Below are 16,972 nucleotides of genomic sequence, written 5' to 3'. Positions count from 1 at the left end.
CTTTGGGAGGATCTCTTGAGCCCAGAAGTTTAAGACCAGTTTGGGCAATATAGAAAGACTCCTCATCTCTTAAAAAAAATTATTTTTTAATTAGCCAGGCATGTTGATGGACTTCCGTAGTCCGAGCTACCTGGGAAGCTGAGGTGGGAGGATCACTTAAGCCTGGAAGGTCAAAGCTGCAGTGCACTGCCCGCCAGCCTGGGCAACAGAGCGAGACCCTGTCTCAAAAAAGAGAGCGAGTGTGTGTGTGTGTGTCCGTGTCCGTGTCTGTGTCCGTGTTTGCATGCATGCATATGTATATTTGTCATATACGTTATGACAGGAAAAGAACAATAGCCTCATCCAGAAGAAACTTCACTTCTAAGGTGTAGAAGGTCCTTTTCTGAAATGATGCCTGCTGCCCCTTTGAAGGGAAGTCTAGGCATGCATGTTCAGACTGCCATCAATCCAAAGGGTTTGAAGGGCTAATGAGAGCACTTTTGTTGATTCCTTTACTTGCTCCCAAGTGTAGGGAAGTAAATGCTACTGAGGAAAATTTGTGGGGTTTTGTTAGTATCTATAGGGTCTCAGGTGAGTAAGCCATGCTTCCTTTTAAAACTCTTACCCTTTTTCCCTATACAGACTTTTTGTCGTTGGTTAGAAAATTCCTTAAAAGGTTTGCCAAAGGAAACAACTGTGGGAGCCGTCACAGTGACACACAAACAACTTACAGACTTCCACAAGCAAGTCACTAGGTGAGTGATACTGGGGGTTCTTAAAAAGGAGGTGTGGGGTGTGGGAAGAAACATATCTTTATTTCTTATGTGTCCTTGGAAATGGACAATTTATATTCTGTTTAACCTTGAATTGCACAAATTGGCATTGGAAGCCAATCTAGTGGGAAAACATCACCATGCTGTGTATGTATGTACATATATTTAACATATGTGCTAACTGGTATAAGATTTTTAACGGTAAGTGGAGGCACTATTTCTCCCAAAGGAAAGTGCACTGAGCAGGTCACTCCCCGTCAGGAGATCTGTCTATATTTTTCTAAGTCCTTCTGAGTTTTCATCTACATTCGGGGGTCAAGAATGTAGGTACCTGAGTAGGGCAAAGCATTGGTTATAAAACATTAGAAAGTGATGTAGACGACAGTGAATTGGAGAATATTCACCATGCCTAAAGAGAGTCAAATTCTAATTTCAAAGAAGTTGTGTAGTCCAAACAGAATATCTGCCTGGGATACATTAGGCCCATGAGGCACTTACAATCTCTGGATTACAGCCTAAAATGTAAAGTGGGTGTGTTTTTTTACTGTGAACATAAAAATATTTTTAATACAGTTACATAGTCTTCCTATTGTTTTATAGCTATAAAGGTGTTACTTGATTTCCTTATAATGCCTCTGTTAGTAGACATTTAGATCATTTTTCCGTTTTTTAGTATTACAGATAATGTCAAAAATAGAACCTTTTCCTTCTTTTGAATATTTTCCGTTAAAATTTAATCACCGAATCAAAGGTTATGAGACTTATGGTCTTAATATTAGTGACAGCAACTTAAGTTGGATTTTATAGCTACATGTTCCCTTGCCCTGATACTCTTTTTATATTTGGAGTCTTTAGAGTTTTGACTAAATTTTAGGCAATAACTTATAATCATACAGTGTGGAAAGATATATAGGTCAAAGAAGGAATGTTTTAGCAAGGTTGGTAATAGTGAAAAAACTGGAAATATTCTACTTGCCCATCAATAGAGAAAAGTTAAATAATTAACAGTGTGCTTATACTGGCAAATAGTCCCAAAGATGAACCAGAAAGAAGAAATATGTGATAATATGGAAAAATATACAAGATAAATTGTAAAGGTTAAAATAACAGTATTATATAACCTAACTTGAGCTTTTAAAATAATTTAAAAATTTTTTAATTGTTATAAAAATACACATAACATGAAATTTACAGTATTAACCATTTTTATAAATGCATAGTTCAGTAGGGTTAAGTATATATTCATGTTGTTGCATTACCAATATCAAGAACTTTTCCATCTTGTAAAACTGAAACTATACCCATTAAGCAACAATTCTCCATTCTCCCCTCTCCCCATCTCCTGGCAATTACCTTCCTACTTAATGTTTGAGTCTGACTACTATAGATACCTCATATAAGTGAGATCATACAGATTTGTATTTTTGTGGCTAGCTTACCTCACTTAGCATAATGTCCTCAGGATTCATCTATGTTGTAGCGTGTGCCAGAATTTTCTTCCATTTAAAGGCTAAATAATAGTCCATTGTATGCGTATACCACATTTTATTTATCCTTCCATCTGTTGATGGCCATTTGGATTGCTTCTACCTCTTAGCTGTTGTGAGTAAGGCTCCTATAAACCCAGGTGTACAAATACCTCTTTCAGCCCCTGCTTTCAATTCTTTTGGATACCCAGAGGTGGAATTGCTGTATCATATGGTGATTCTATTTAATCTTCTTTTAATTTTTTGAAGAACCATCATACTGTTTTCCATAGCAGCTGCACCATTTTACATTCCCACTAGCAGTGCACAAAGTTCCAATTTCTCCACATCCTCACCAACAATTGTTATTTTCTTGGTTTTTTGAGAGTAGCCGTCTTAGCATTTCACACCAAGTGTGAAGTGATATCTCATTGCGGTTTTCATTTGCATTTCCATAATGGTTAATGATGTTGAGCATCTTTTCATATGCTTGTTGGCCATTTGTTTATCTTCTTGGAGAAATGTCTGTTCAAGTGCTTTGCCTGTTTAAAAATTGGGTTTCTTTTGTTGTTGAGTTGCAGGAGTTCCTTTTATATTTGGGATATTAATTCCTTATCAGGTACATGATTTGCAAACATTTTCTTCCATTCTTTAGGTTGCCTTTTCATTCTGTTGATTGTGTCCCTTGATGCACAGAAGTTTTTAATTTTGATATAGCCTAGTTTATCTGTTTTAGTTTCGTTGTCTGTTTGGTGTCATATCTAGGAAATCATTGCCAGATTTAATGTCATGAAGTTTTTCGCCTATATTTGCTTCTAAGAGTTTTACAGTTTTAGGTCTTATGTCAGGTCTTTGATCCTTTTTGAGTTAATTTTTATATGTGGTATTAGGTAAGGGTCCAACCTCTTTCTTTTGCTTGTGGATGTCCAGTTTTCCCAGCACCGTTTATTGAAAAGACTGCCCTTTCTGCACTGACATCCTTGTTGAAAATCGTTTGACCATATACTGGAGAATTTATTAATGGACTCCCTATTCTATTCCATTGGTCTATGATGTATTTCTTTATGTCAGTACCATGCTGTTTTGATTATTGTGGCTTTGTAATAAATTTTAGAATCAGGAATATGAGGCCTGTAGTGTTCTCTTTAAAGATTGTTTTGGCAGCAAGGCGCGGTGGCTCACGCATGTAATCCCAGCACTTTGGGAGGCTGAGGTGGGCAGATCACAAGTTCAGGAGATCGAGACCATCCTGGCTAACACAGTGAAACCCCTGTCTCTACTAAAAATACAAAAAATTAGCCGGACGTGGTGGTGGGCACCTATAGTCCCAGCTACTCAGGAGGCTGAGGCAGGAGAATGGCGTGAACCTAGGAGGTGGAGCTTGCAGTGAGCCGGGATTGGCCACTGCACTCCAGCCTGGGCCACAGAGTGAGACTCCATCTCAAAAATTAAAAAAAAAAAAAGGATTGTTTTGCCACTTGGGGACCCTTGAAATTCCATATGAATTTTAGGGTAGATTTTTCTGTACAAGAGATTGTTGGGATTTTGATGGGGATTGTATTGAATCTATAGATTGCTTGGAGTAGTATTGAAATCTTAACAATATTAAATCTCCAAATCGACAAATACAGTATATTGTTCCATTTATTGGTGTCTTTAATTTCTTTCAGCTACATTTTGTAGTTTTCAGTGAATAAGTTTTTCACCTCCTTGGTTAAATTTTTTCATAAGTATTTTTTTATGCTATTGTAAATTAACCAACTTGTACTTTAAAGAGCTGTTTTATTATAAATTATACACACACAGAGGCTACTTTATGCACAGTAAGTTTTTGGAAAGATATATAAGTGAGACTAGGAGGGGAGGGAGGCTTTTACTTTTCATTTCATAACTTTCTGTACTATATGCACTTTTTTATGAGCATAAATTACACTTTTATGGGTAAAATCAGACTTAGAAGGGAAAGAAAATGAACTTTAAGCAGTGGTACAAGAGCTAGTTGTCTTTTCTCAGAATTGATTTCTTAATGTCACTTTCCAAAATAGTTTACTTTCTCATCTTCTGGAATGTTTCCAACAATGTTGTTAATGTTAAAATCCCAAACCATGGAATGCTATTATTTTATAGTTTACTAAGTAGCTTAAGTAGTAAGCCCAGTATGCCCCAGAAATAACTCACTTTTAGCCATAGATCAAGTGACATGCATGACTGAAAAACAGCATGTGACCCTTCATGACACATTTTGCCAGAAGTGGGGATTTTCCCTCCACTGGGTAGACATATATTGACTGGGGTGACCTTAAAAATTATTTGATTGCTTTTACTGTGAATCTTCTCAGTAGAAGTAGTATCCTATCTACAAGCTGTCTGAGGGGAAAGAAGTATAGTAGTTGCTTCTCTCTGCTTCTGTTTTGCATTATTTCATTCAGTGCTGGTTACAGCATAAGGGAAGGATCGTATTGGCTCTAATTTTCTTAAAGCAAATGGGAACCTAGGGGAAGCCCTCCAAAGATGGGGTTTGGAGTCAAGTATATTTGTTTGAATCTTGCCACATACCCTATTACTTTGATCTTCAGTTTATTTATCAAGTGAAATAGGGTTAGTACTACCAGTCTCATAAGGTTATTATGAGATACCAAATGGAAATCTAAAGAAGATCTTGCACATAGTATGTGATCAGTGAATGTTAACTCCCTTCTCCTCAGAGGAGAAACTGCTAGAATGTCATTATGTACTTGCAAGACTAGCTGGGGCATGTTTCCTGTTGACTCTAAGGCAGCCACCCACACATTCTGGAATAAGTCTCTGTCAAGCCCTCATTCCCTCAGTGGGACTAATATATGACAGATAAAATAATATGCTAAGTCTGAAATCAAGGTCATAGATATCCTTTCCTAATTTATGATAATTCTTGGGGCAAGGAAAAGAGACCTAAGTAAAGCAGTGCTGTGGGGGGAAAAATCTGTGATCTTTGTCCTGTGATATGGGAAAATAAGGTGCACCACCATCCTGACCTACCTGATCTTTCACTGCTAAACAAGTTTTGCAGCTCTTCCTATAGCAGGCTGTAACATATGTAACATAGTGGTGGGAAATGAACAGAAGTGAGAGCTAATGTTGAGGTGCTAGAGAAAGGACTTGAGATTGCTCATCTCCTCTTAGTAATTCTCTTCCTCTAGATTGCCTGTAGTAGAAAGGACAGAAAGCCCTTGAACTTTCTGTCCCATTCATGACTCAGTCTCCCTTTTGATTTTAAGGTCCTGTAACACCTGCCTCAACATGCTACTTTGTTTGCTATTCTGGCAGAGAGGATGAACTGGTTCAGTTTCATTTCAGCAAGCCCAAGCCTGCTTTTCACGTGGTACTGGTAATTAATTCCCTAGCTTTTTTAGTTGGTCAACTTGAAGAAAGCTGGGACTTTTCATTCTAAAATAACATTCTTGCTTTCCAAATGCCAAATGAGCCCATCATTAACTAAGACCAATTGGGACCAGAAGAAACCCTGCCATCATTTCCATTTCTCTATCTTGGTGTTTATTCTGTGACTGCTTGTCACTTGCCTGGGGAGCTTCAAAGCCAAAAGATGTTGAACATGGGAAGCATTGATACTGGAATTAGAGGCCAGTAAGGGGTTGAATCCCTAGTCAAGTCACCAGAGTTTCATTATTTTCTATTACCTACCAGGTCATCGGATCAAAAGGATCTCATTTCTCAGCACTCCCCTAGTAATCTTATGGGGCTCGAAAAATAGCGACCATAATTCAGAAATGTGGTGCAAAGATAGGAACTTGGGGACTAGAAGCCAGAAAATAGAATCTAAAAAATACTGGCAGTTGAAAAAGTAAATAAATAAAATAAAAAGCTAAGAAATATCAAATGTCAGAAGGACTGAGACAGAAAATACAGTCATGTGTTACTTACTGATGGGGATATGTTCCAAGAAATGTGTCATTTGGTGGTTTAGTTGTTGTGCAAACATCATAGAATATACTTCTACAAACCTAGACGGTATAGCCTACCGGACATCTGGTCTATATAGTGTAGCCTATTGCTCCTAGGCTGCAAACCTGTACAGCAGGTTACTGTACTGAATACTGTAGGCAATTGTAACACAATGGTAAGAATTCGTGTATCCAAACATATCTAAACATAGGAAAGGTACAGTAAAAATAGAGTATAAAAGAGAAAAAAAAAAGGTACGCCTGTATGAGGGCACTTACCATGAATGGAACTTGCAGGACTGGAAGTTGCTCTAGGTGAGTGAATGAGTGAGTGGTGAGTAAATAGAAGGCCTAGGACATTACCATACACTACCAGACTTTTTATAGATACTATATACTTTGGCTACACTAAGTTTACAAAAAAATTTTTTCATCAATAAAAAATTAACCCTTGGCCAGGCGCAGTGGCTCATGTCTGTAATCCCAGCACTTTGGGAGGCCGAGACAGACAGATCACTTGAGATCAGGAGTTTGAGACCAGCCTGGTCAACATGGTGAAACCCCATCTCTCCTAAAAATTTTAAAGATTAGCCAGCCTTAGTGGTGGGCACCTGTAATCCCAGCTACTCGGGAGGCTGAGGCTGGAGAAACGCTTGAACCTGGGAGGCAGAAGTTGCAGTGGGCCGAGATCGTGCCACCACACTCCAGCCTGGGCGACAGAGTGAGACTCTGTCTCAAAATAAAAATAATAATAAAAAATTAACCCTTGCTTACTGTAACTTTTTTACTTTATAAACTGAATAAGTTTTTTTCTATTCTTAAAATTACTTTTTTCTTATTTTTTATTTTTTAAAGCTTTTAAACTTTTTGTTAAAAGCTAAGGCACAAACACATATTAGCCTAGACCTACATAGGGTCAGGATCATCAATATCAGTGTCTTCCACCTTTACATCTTGTCCCACTTAGAAGGTCTTCAGGGGCAATAACACACATGGGGCTGCCGTCTCCTAGGATAACAATTTCTTCTGGAATCCCTCCTGAAGGACCTGCCTGAGGCTGTTTTACAGTTTTTTTTTTTTTTTTGTAAGTAGAAGGAATACATTCTAATGATAAAAAATATAGTATAGTAAATACATAACCCAGTAATATAGTTGTTTATGATCAAGTATTGTGTACTGTAGATAATTGTATGCATTGTTTTATACGACTGGCAGTGCAGTAGGTTTTTTTATACCAGCATCATCACAAGCATGTGAGTAATGCAACATGCAGTTGTTCATCTCTATTATACTCGTAGGACCACTGTCATATATGCAGTCCATCGTTGACCAAAACATCACTGTAGCACATGACTATAGTTCTAACATTCATGGAGTTTTTTTTTTTTTTGAGATGGAGTCTTGCTCTGTCGTCCAGGCTGAAGTGCAGTGGTGTGATCTCAGCTCACTGCAACCTCCGCCTCCTGGTTCAAGCGATTCTCCGGCCTCAGCCTCCCGAGTAGCTGGGATCACAGGTACCCACCACCATGTCCGGCTAATTTTTGTATTTTTAGTGGAGATGGGTTTCACCATGTTGGCCAGGCTTGTCTCAAACTGCTGACCTCAGGTGATCTACCCGCCTTGACCTCCTGAAGTGCTGCGATTACAGGTGTGAGCCACAGCGCCCGGCCTCGAGCTTTTTGATCCATTTCATTGGGCTGCCCACCAAGGACACTTAAGTTAAACATTTGGCTGAAGTGTTTGACACCAAAGCACTTGCAGATAGGATTGGGGCAGAAGCCGAGTTGACAACGTAGCCTGTCCCTCATTTCATCCTATCTCACTGCAGTTCTCCCATACTTGCATTTTGGTTTCAATACTTTCTCTCATGCACCACAAAGGAGGCTGTGAAGTTATTTCTCTTCCAAAGTCTCTGCTGGGCACAGTGACTCACGCCTATAATCCCAGCTCTTTTGGAGGCTGAGGCAGGACAATAGCTTGAGCCCAGAAGTTCCAGCAGCCTGGGCAACACAGTGAGACCCTGTTTCTATCTGTTTTGAAAACAAAACAAAATGGAAGTCTCTTGAAGAAGGGTAAAATTTAAAACATGTAAGACATTAGGATAGCAAAAAAATCTCAGTCTCCAGCACTGTCCTAAGTTTCAGGGTTTTCTATTATCCTAGTCCCTTATAATAACACACCACATAGCAACTTCTCTTGGGTTACAAATCTTCCTCCTTCCTGACATTGGGAGCATGAGTGGTATGGGCTCACATAACCTGGCTGCCTCCTTAACAATCAATATTAATTTGGAAGTAAAATAAGAAATGTAACACTTTAATTGAAGCTTATTAAATCCACAGAGGTAATGGCAATTCCAATAAAGCCAAAAGACCTTTCTCATTTTCTTTCTTTTTTCTTTTTTTCTGAGACAGGGTCTTACTTGTTGCCCAGCCTGGAATGCAGTGGCACAATCACGGCTCACTGCAACCTCAACCTCCCCAGCTCAGGTTATCCTCCTGCCTTAGCCTCGTGAGTAGCCAGGACCACAGGTGTGCACCACCACACCCAGCTAAGTTTTAAATTATTTGTAGAGATGGGGTCTCCTTGTGTTGCCCCAAAGTGTTGGGATTACAAGCATGAGCCACTGTGCCTGGCCACCTGCCTTATTTTCATTACATTTTAGGATGGAGCGACTAGAAGAAACTTTCTAGAATGTTCTGTTGAATCAAGTCATGGGGTCTAAGTCAAGGTTCTTAATGATGTTTCAGAACTTATAATGGGTAGGGAAATCTGGATGTAGGAATCTAAGTGGATAGCTGTATTTTCATCTTTTCTGTTAGATCACTTAGAGCAGCTCCCTCCCCTGGTGTTTAATCATTATGAGATGGAAAGTGTGTTTTCATCTGCATTGAATCCTAGGCTGTAGGCACTGGTATCTGAGTTAGTTGAGCCAGGGAGAGGGCCACAGGAAGGCAAGCATATTAAGAATTGCTTCCTGGCTGGGCGCGGTGGCTCATGCCTGTAATCCCAGCACTTTGGGAGGCCGAGGCGGGCGAATCACAAGGTCAGGAGTTCGAGACCAGCCTGGCCAACATGGCGAAACCACATCTCTACTAAAAATATAAAAAATTAGCCGGGTGTGGTGGTGGGCATCTGTGATCCCAGCTACTGGGGAGGCTGAGGCAGGAGAATCGCTTGAACCTGGGGGGCGAAAGTTTCAGTGAGCTGAGATCGTGCCATTGCACTGCAGCCTGGATGACAAGAACAAGACTCCATCTCAAAAACAAAAAAAGAGATGCTTCCTTTTCCACTGCTTTAGCTTAGCCTCATGTCCATTTAGCAAAAACTGTTAGAAAGACAGATACAGTAGAATGAACCTGGCATCAACTGGTTTCTTGGTGACAGTTTTGGACAAAGGGAGGTCGGGGGGCTTTTGAAAAAACAGGGTCGGATGAATATTGGGCTATTCATATCGCATAGGCATCTCCTGCTTCGTCTCTCTTTCTACATGTTTTAACTCTTTCCTCTCTCCCTCCTCCTCCCACAGGAGGAAATCCTGAGCAGCCTGTTCAACTAGAAAATCAATGACTGATGGAGACTTAGTTGCTAGACCAGCCTTTGTAAACAAAATCTATCTTTGGAAGAGAATGAGGAAACTTATGAGAGCCTTAGCAACCAAGTGTTGTTGTAGCAGCCTACATGTATTGAATACTATTTTGTTCACTGCTCTATTATCATACACTCTGTATATGGATGATTTTAATCCTCTAAACAGTGTTATGAAGTAGATAATATTAACAGATGAGGAAACTGAGACAAAGATTGGTAACTTGTTGAAGGGCACAATGGAGCCAAGATTCAAACTCGGGCAGTTTGTGTCTAGAGTCCACTCTTTGAAGACCACCAAGCTTATAACTTTTCTCATATATAATAGTTAATTTTTGCCCTGAATTACAGAAAGATCTGAAGCCAGGGTCACTCAGGAAACGATGGAGAGAGCTCCTAGCAGAGTTGGGACGGTTCTCAGTGTGCCCCAATGTTGCGGTGGTTTTTCAGCATATTCTGTCTTTTCTCCTCAGTCAAGGACCAACCTACCTTTTCTTTTCTAGTGCTGAGGAATGTAAGCAAGTTTGCTGGGCCTTGCGAGACTTCACCAGGTTGTTTCGATAGCTCACACTCCTGCACTGTGCCTGTCACCCAGGTGAGGATACATAGTTCCCAGCTTTTCTCCGGACTGTCGGGGATGCCTGGGAATGGGCATAGGTTTTAATGCCTATCATGGGACCAGTCTTATAGCTGGAGTCAGGGAAGGACTCAGCAGTTTAACTGTGGTGAACAGCTGGAATATATGGGGCCCAGATTTTCCTGGACAGCCACATAATAGTCAGTGTCTTTGGGGGACCATTTTTACCTCCATAAAAAAGTAACTGTTGCAAAGTGCATTGAAAAGTTTTCTTCCCCCTTCCCCTTATAGACACTTCTAAGATGGTAAGTGTACATGGCAACAAACAAGTATTTTTAACCTGGCTACTTTGGCAAAAGCAACCTCAAGTAGACTGTTATATGTGTTGCCAGTCTCCTAAAACTGACCCTCCAGATGTAATGAGCAGAGAGCTTATTCTTATCACTTTTATGACCTGAATGCTGAAGTGCCTGGTTTTGACCAGGGCAGGAGGTACAAGCTGAATAGCCCTTATCCGAAATGCTTGGGATTTCGGAGGAAAAAACACTTTCAGAAGTGTTTTTCGGATTTTTGATTTTTTTGGGATTTTGGAATTTTTGCAGAATGCATACCAGTTGGGCATTCCTAATCCAAAAATCCAAAATCCAAAATGCATCAATGCGCATTCCCTTGAGGGTCATATCAGCGTTGAAAAAGTGTCAGCTGTTGAAGAATTTTGGCTATTCAGGTTAGGGATGCTTGGCCCTTACAGGAAAGGAGGAGCATCTTTGGCTCCCGATGAGCACTTTTCTCCACGTGCTTTCCATCTCCTGATTCTGAAGCAAAGCAAGAAGCTTAGCAGAAAGGAGTGGGTAGTAGAATTTGGATGCCAATTTCTTGACGGAGAGAAGAAAACCAACTCTCCTTTAAGCCCACTCTTTGATGTCTCAAGGCGAGTTTCTTCTCCCAGGAGGCAATTCTTGATGAATGTGTAGCACTCACTGGTAGTTTCTGTGATAAATGCATTCATAGGTAAAGGTGATATTCAGCAGTGCCTTGCCACACCCGAAATCATTTCTCAACTTTGATTGTTTTAATGAGTAATAATATCATTTGGGATCCCCAGATTTTGCGTGGCTTCTGGGTTAGCTGACACTGATACACCTCATAAGGTTGCTCATGGACAGCTGTCGGTGTTCATGGTTAACTTTTATTGTGCCCTTACTGTGTGTCAGGGCACTGTTTTAAATGCTTTAGATGTATTAGGTAATCCTCATCTGCTTTTCTGGATTTGTTACTATTTTTCCTACTTTACAAATGAGGAAATCGAGGTTCAACAATGTTTAACAATTTGCCTGACAGTTATTGGTGGAGCCAGAGTTCACATATAGATATTCTGGTACCAGAGTCCTCGCTTTGAACCACTCTACTTAATACAGTATCCTTTCGATAGCATCTAAATTGGTGTTTTGTTTTGTTTTTAACTGGTTGGTAGGCAAAGCCTTGTTTCAAAATAAAATCGACATGAAGCCTGTGGGATTTAGCAGACTGGAGGTAGAACTTCCCTGGTTGCTTTGAATGGGAGACCTGGACCTGTTGGCTCTTTGCCCTCCTGACACATCATTCCTTGTTTCCACAGCACACTCAGCATTGGAAACACACTGCAGATGGTGTCTCATTAATGCAGTAGCTCCCTTGAACCCACAAGTTAAAACTCCAGACTTTTATTTTTTTTTTTTCTGAGTTCTTATGGCAAACTTCAGAATGAGGTACCTGAGGAAATACAGAAACCTCTGCCTTAAGGTTGATTTTACTAAATGCTCTGTTTTCTGGTGCAGTTATTGACTATCTTATCTCTTTTGTCAGGAATGTCTTTTTTAATTAGAAGACAGGAAGAAAACAAAAACCAGACTGTGTCCCACAATCAGAAACCTCCGTTGTGGCAGAGGGGCCTTCACCGCCACCAGGGTGTCCCGCCAGACAGGGAGAGACTCCAGCCTTCTGAGGCCATCCTGAGGAGTTCCTGTTTGGGGGTGTGAGGGAAAATCAGCGCGGTTTTTAAAAAGATGGCTGTGGCCTGCCCGGCGTGGTGGGAGGGGAGCTGGTTTCCTGGTGAACTTTCTAAAAGGAAAAATAATTTTAAGTAAAGAAAAAAGAAAAAAAAGGAAAACTAAACAGAAACCAGAACTGAAACATTCACCTGGTAGCAAATGACACATGCACGCACACACATACACGCACAAGCGCCAGTGCGCACGTGCACATGGAAAAACAAAAGGACAAGCTTTCTGTGAAACAAAAAATTTACTTAGGGATAATGTGGGGATTCACATGAATTAAATAGCTGCAATTGGAAGAAGAGGGTCAGGGTCATTTGTTCAGGTTTTCTATTGTTTTGTCCTCTGTTTCCTCTTCTCCCCTTCCTTCTCTTTCTCTCTCCCCTCCTTTTAAATGCAAATGAGTAGAAATTTCTTCTACCTTCCCCAGCTGTTTCTTCCCACCTTTAGAGTTGTTTAGACAAGGAGGAGTAAGCAAGGAGCCTATTCTGCTTTCTATTGTGGTCACATTGGTGATGCTCAGGACCTGCCAGGGTCAGAATTTATGGATATCTGAACCATACATCCATAACCATATCTCAGTCCACTTCCAATCCACATCAGGTTGTTGTCTGCCTTGGAGAGAAGAGCCAAAACTGGGGTGGGGTGGGGGGTGCAGGATATAAATGTGTAAGTTTTTGTTTTTTAAGGTTTTTTTTCTTAGTGAATTATTCACCCACAGACATGAGAGAAAAAAAAAGAGGGAGGGTGTGTGGAGAAAAAATGTTTACAGGGCTAACAAGGGATGATGTGTCATTTAGTATTTTACTAAAAAGTGTGGAAATGACTTGATTTCAAGGGGAGGGTGAGGCCAAAGAGGGAAGCCCAAAACAGATCTTAATGTTTCAAAGGAGTGCAGTCCTGCACAGCCATCAGATATGAGGGCACTGTTCTGTCTGGTGTTGTAGCCATCTCAAGAACAAATCAACAGCAACAAAAGAAAAAGAATAAATTTTTAAAATTTAACCAGTGTTTCTTTGTTTTTACTTTCATTCACTGCCTTGTAGCTCAGAAATGGTTCAGCTAGACTAGCTATGGAGTCAGCCTTTGGTACCTGATAGACATCTGGGGATGGAGTTGAAAGAGCAGGCCCCTGCCCTGATGCCACAGACCCTTCATACTTCAGGGAAGTGGCTCATTCTGCACCTTTTATTCTCCTAATTCACACCAAAACTCGTGACGCTTACATTTTACTCTTTCGTGTAGCTCCATGGGAAAGGGAGTTGGGTTACTCTTTCATGTTAAACAGTGTGGTATGGTTTTTCTATTGTGGCCACACAAATAGACAGTTTCCTGACCTACAGATTTATTGATCTTTAAAAAAAAAAAAAAAAAACTTTATTGAAGTATCATTAACATAATCTGCATGTGTTTAAGGTATACACTTTGATAAGCTTTGACATAAGATATATCCATGAAACCGTTACCACAGTCAGGGTAGTGAACACACTTTTTTTTTTTTGAGAGAGAGAGTCTCGCTCTGTCACCCAGGCTGGAGTGCAGTGGCGCAATCTCGGCTCACTGCAAACTCCGCCTCCTGGGTGGTAGTGAACATACTCTTTATTGCCAAAAGTTTCCTTGAACCCCTAGGTAATCCTTCCTTCCTGCCTCTTCCCATCTATCCCCATTTCCACGTAACCACTGGTCTTCTGTCACTGTAGATTAGTTTGCATTTTCCTGAGTTTTTAATAAATGGAATCGTAACAGTCTGTTATGGCAGTGGGGCTTTGAGCTAATAACGGCGGAGCTGTATTCTAATGTGATACATCTGGCAGTGTTGTTGATATACTGACACTTCTCTGCCTTTTCTTTGCCTGTCACTTTAACTTTTTCACTCCTGGGCATAAATTCTCAAGCTACAGAACAGTAGGAATTGGTGAAACAAATCTTCCAGCATAACATCAGTGGTACACAGGGTTTTAATCTCTAAAGAGGCAATAATAGAAGGAGAGAAAAAAACTTGAGTGTCTAGAGTGATAATCAGATTCCAAGGATTAGCACATTGCCCCAGCCATCCCTCTCATGCTCTGGCTAAATAATAAAACCTTTAAGTGTTGTCCAACCATAGGTCCTTGAAATAACCAGTTGATTTTGCTCTGTTTAAGGAATTTGGCTGTTTTCACAGGTTATTATGTGGGGAACTGAAAAAAACGTGTGGAAGACTTAATGCAACCCTCCCAAGCCACTGAAAAACATCCTGTGGAATGCATATCTAAAGCTATAGCTTTGCAAACAGCCCTGTGTTATTAATGGTGTCAGAACCTCACTGCTTACTTAAGCCTTACAGATTATTTGAAAGGGCTGCTCTGAAGCTTTTGGCAGAGCAAGGATGCCCATCTAGATTTTAATTTAAAAAGGAACTGTTCAGGATCAGCTCACCTAATGGAGATGCTGTGTTTCTGTATGGCATTGTCTAGTAGAAATAGGATGAGTATCTCCCGTCCACATGGGCAGGTCAGCTAACTGCATCTGAACTTGCCTAAGTCATCTCCCCACAGAATTGTCTTCTCATGATAGGATTAGCTGTGAAATGTTGGTCAAGATTATGTGGAACACGGATCATCCATTGGGGCTATTTCCAGCAAGACTGAACTAAAACACAGTAACTTGTAATCCTTATGTATCTGAAGGGAATTGTTATAAAGAACAGTAACTGAGAATGCATGCCTAAGACATAAAGGAAATTGTGCTTTTGAATGGCATCAACATTCATGAGTTTATGTAAATGTCTACCTTGTGTGGCCCTGATTTAAGTGAATCATCAGATGAAAGCCACAACCAAGAGACCTTAAAGGTTCAAGATTTTGCAACCAGATGTGCCTGATTCTTTGGGATAGATTACCAGCAAATGAGAATATTGCCTTCCAAGAATGCTCCTTCAGCAAAAATGGGAAAAGCCATTGATATCTTCTACTCTACAGAGACTGAAAAGGGTAGGTTTTTTCTTTTTTTTTTTCTTTTTTTTTTTTTTTTTGAGATGGAGTCTTGCTGTGTCGCCCAGGCTGGAGTGCAATGGTGGCATCTCAGCTCACTGCAACTTCTGCCTCCTGGGGTCAAGTGATTCTCCTGTCTCAGCCTCCCGAGCAACTAGGATTACGGGCACCCAACACCACACCCAGCTAATATTTGTATTTTTAGTAGAGATGGGGTTTCACCATGTTGGCCAGGCTGGTCTTGAACTCCTGACCTTGTGATCCGCCTACCTTGGCCTCCCAAAGTGCTGGGACTAAGGGGTGAGCCACCGCACCCAGCCAGGGTAGGTTCTTTATGTCAAAGAATAGCTGAGAGTCTTAAAAGGGTATATTTAGTTGGTTATAAGGATGAACTTGGTGGGGACAAGGAGCTTGAAAGAAGGGAGAGAAACTGCTGGGGCTAAAGGGCTGCGTTCATCCCCAGGGCTGTGGGCATCAAGGTCCTGTGGGTTCCAACGTAAGCTCCAGCACAGGCCACCAGAGCAGTCAAAAGGTACTACCAAGGGGAGCCCTAGCCTGGCTTCGGAGCAGTGAATTGTACCACAGTGGCCTGCCCTTACCTCTGGAGTTTGTTACATCCGTCACTTCTGGGTAATGTTCATCCACAACTGGCTACTACAACACAGAGATCTTATAAGTGACAGCCAGGTTTTTTATTGTTGTTTTCATTTTATTTTTAACAAACCAATAAATAGAAATTCAGGAGGCCGGGCGCGGTGGCTCAAGCCTGTAATCCCAGCACTTTGGGAGGCCGAGGCGGGTGGATCACGAGGTCAGGAGATCGAGACCATCCTGGCTAACACGGTGAAACCCCGTCTCTACTAAAAATACAAAAAACTAGCCGGGCGAGGTGGCGGGCGCCTGTAGTCCCAGCTACTCGGGAGGCTGAGGCAGGAGAATGGCGTAAACCCGGGAGGCGGAGCTTGCAGTGAGCTGAGATCTGGCCACTGCACTCCAGCCTGGGCGGCAGAGCGAGACTCCGTCTCAAAAAATAAAAAATAAAAAAAAATAAAAAAAAGAAATTCAGGGAAGATTGTTGGCAGTTACTCAACTGCTAGCAGCACTGGGGAAGTCAGCCCACTCTGGTCGCGAGGGGCACCTGGCCCTTCCAAGCCTCCCCAGTTCGTCTACACTCAGTCTCCCTGCTCCACCATTCATCAAGGGTTGCAAACTCAAATGCCCTTAGGGACACGGAGAGCAGTGAAAGGAAGCAGGCCAGGAGAGGACCATATTGAACTGGGAGAATATTCCCCACCCAGAGTTCCAGCTGATTATTGCCTTTGAGGAATGTGTGACAGTGTTTTCGTATTTGCCAGTGTTTTGGAAGAAGCTGGAAACCAGGTATGTGACATCTCCCATCTCCTAATCTCAAAACATTGAAAATTTCAAGAGGGAATAGAACTGCACAGGCCTGTGCGGAAAAGAGGTGCACACCTTTGTAAATGATTGAAAACTAAGAGTACAGACAAAAGGAGCGCTACGTAATCACTGTACTCTAGTTGGTGAAGTTTAAGAGGATGCAGGTGAACAATTCTAAAATCACTGTACCTGTGTACATATAGAACATCGGGTAGGATGAAGAGTAACTTTATGATAGAGGA

The 16,972-nt window shown here is 41.1% G+C and overlaps 1 protein-coding gene across 3 annotated transcripts in view; it reads left to right on the top strand.

Annotated features, from left to right (window-relative positions):
* The window catches only part of TNPO3 (transportin 3), a 101,428-nt gene extending 88,058 nt beyond the window's left edge, over positions 1–13,370 (top strand). For all 3 annotated transcript variants that reach the window (XM_025378286.1, XM_025378285.1, XM_025378287.1), the window contains 3 exons: positions 622–734; positions 10,251–10,342; positions 12,170–13,370. In XM_025378286.1, the coding sequence (XP_025234071.1) occupies positions 622–734; positions 10,251–10,311 (174 nt within the window). In that variant the 3' untranslated portion in view covers positions 10,312–10,342; positions 12,170–13,370. The remainder of the gene's footprint in view (positions 1–621; positions 735–10,250; positions 10,343–12,169) is intronic.
* The last annotated feature ends 3,602 nt before the right edge of the window (positions 13,371–16,972 follow it).

Source organism: Theropithecus gelada, chromosome 3, assembly GCF_003255815.1.
Source record: "Theropithecus gelada isolate Dixy chromosome 3, Tgel_1.0, whole genome shotgun sequence".
NCBI classification, from domain to species: Eukaryota; Metazoa; Chordata; class Mammalia; order Primates; family Cercopithecidae; genus Theropithecus; species Theropithecus gelada.
The sequence above is the reverse complement of the archived record's forward strand: the minus strand, read 5'-3'. Positions and strand labels throughout refer to the sequence as shown.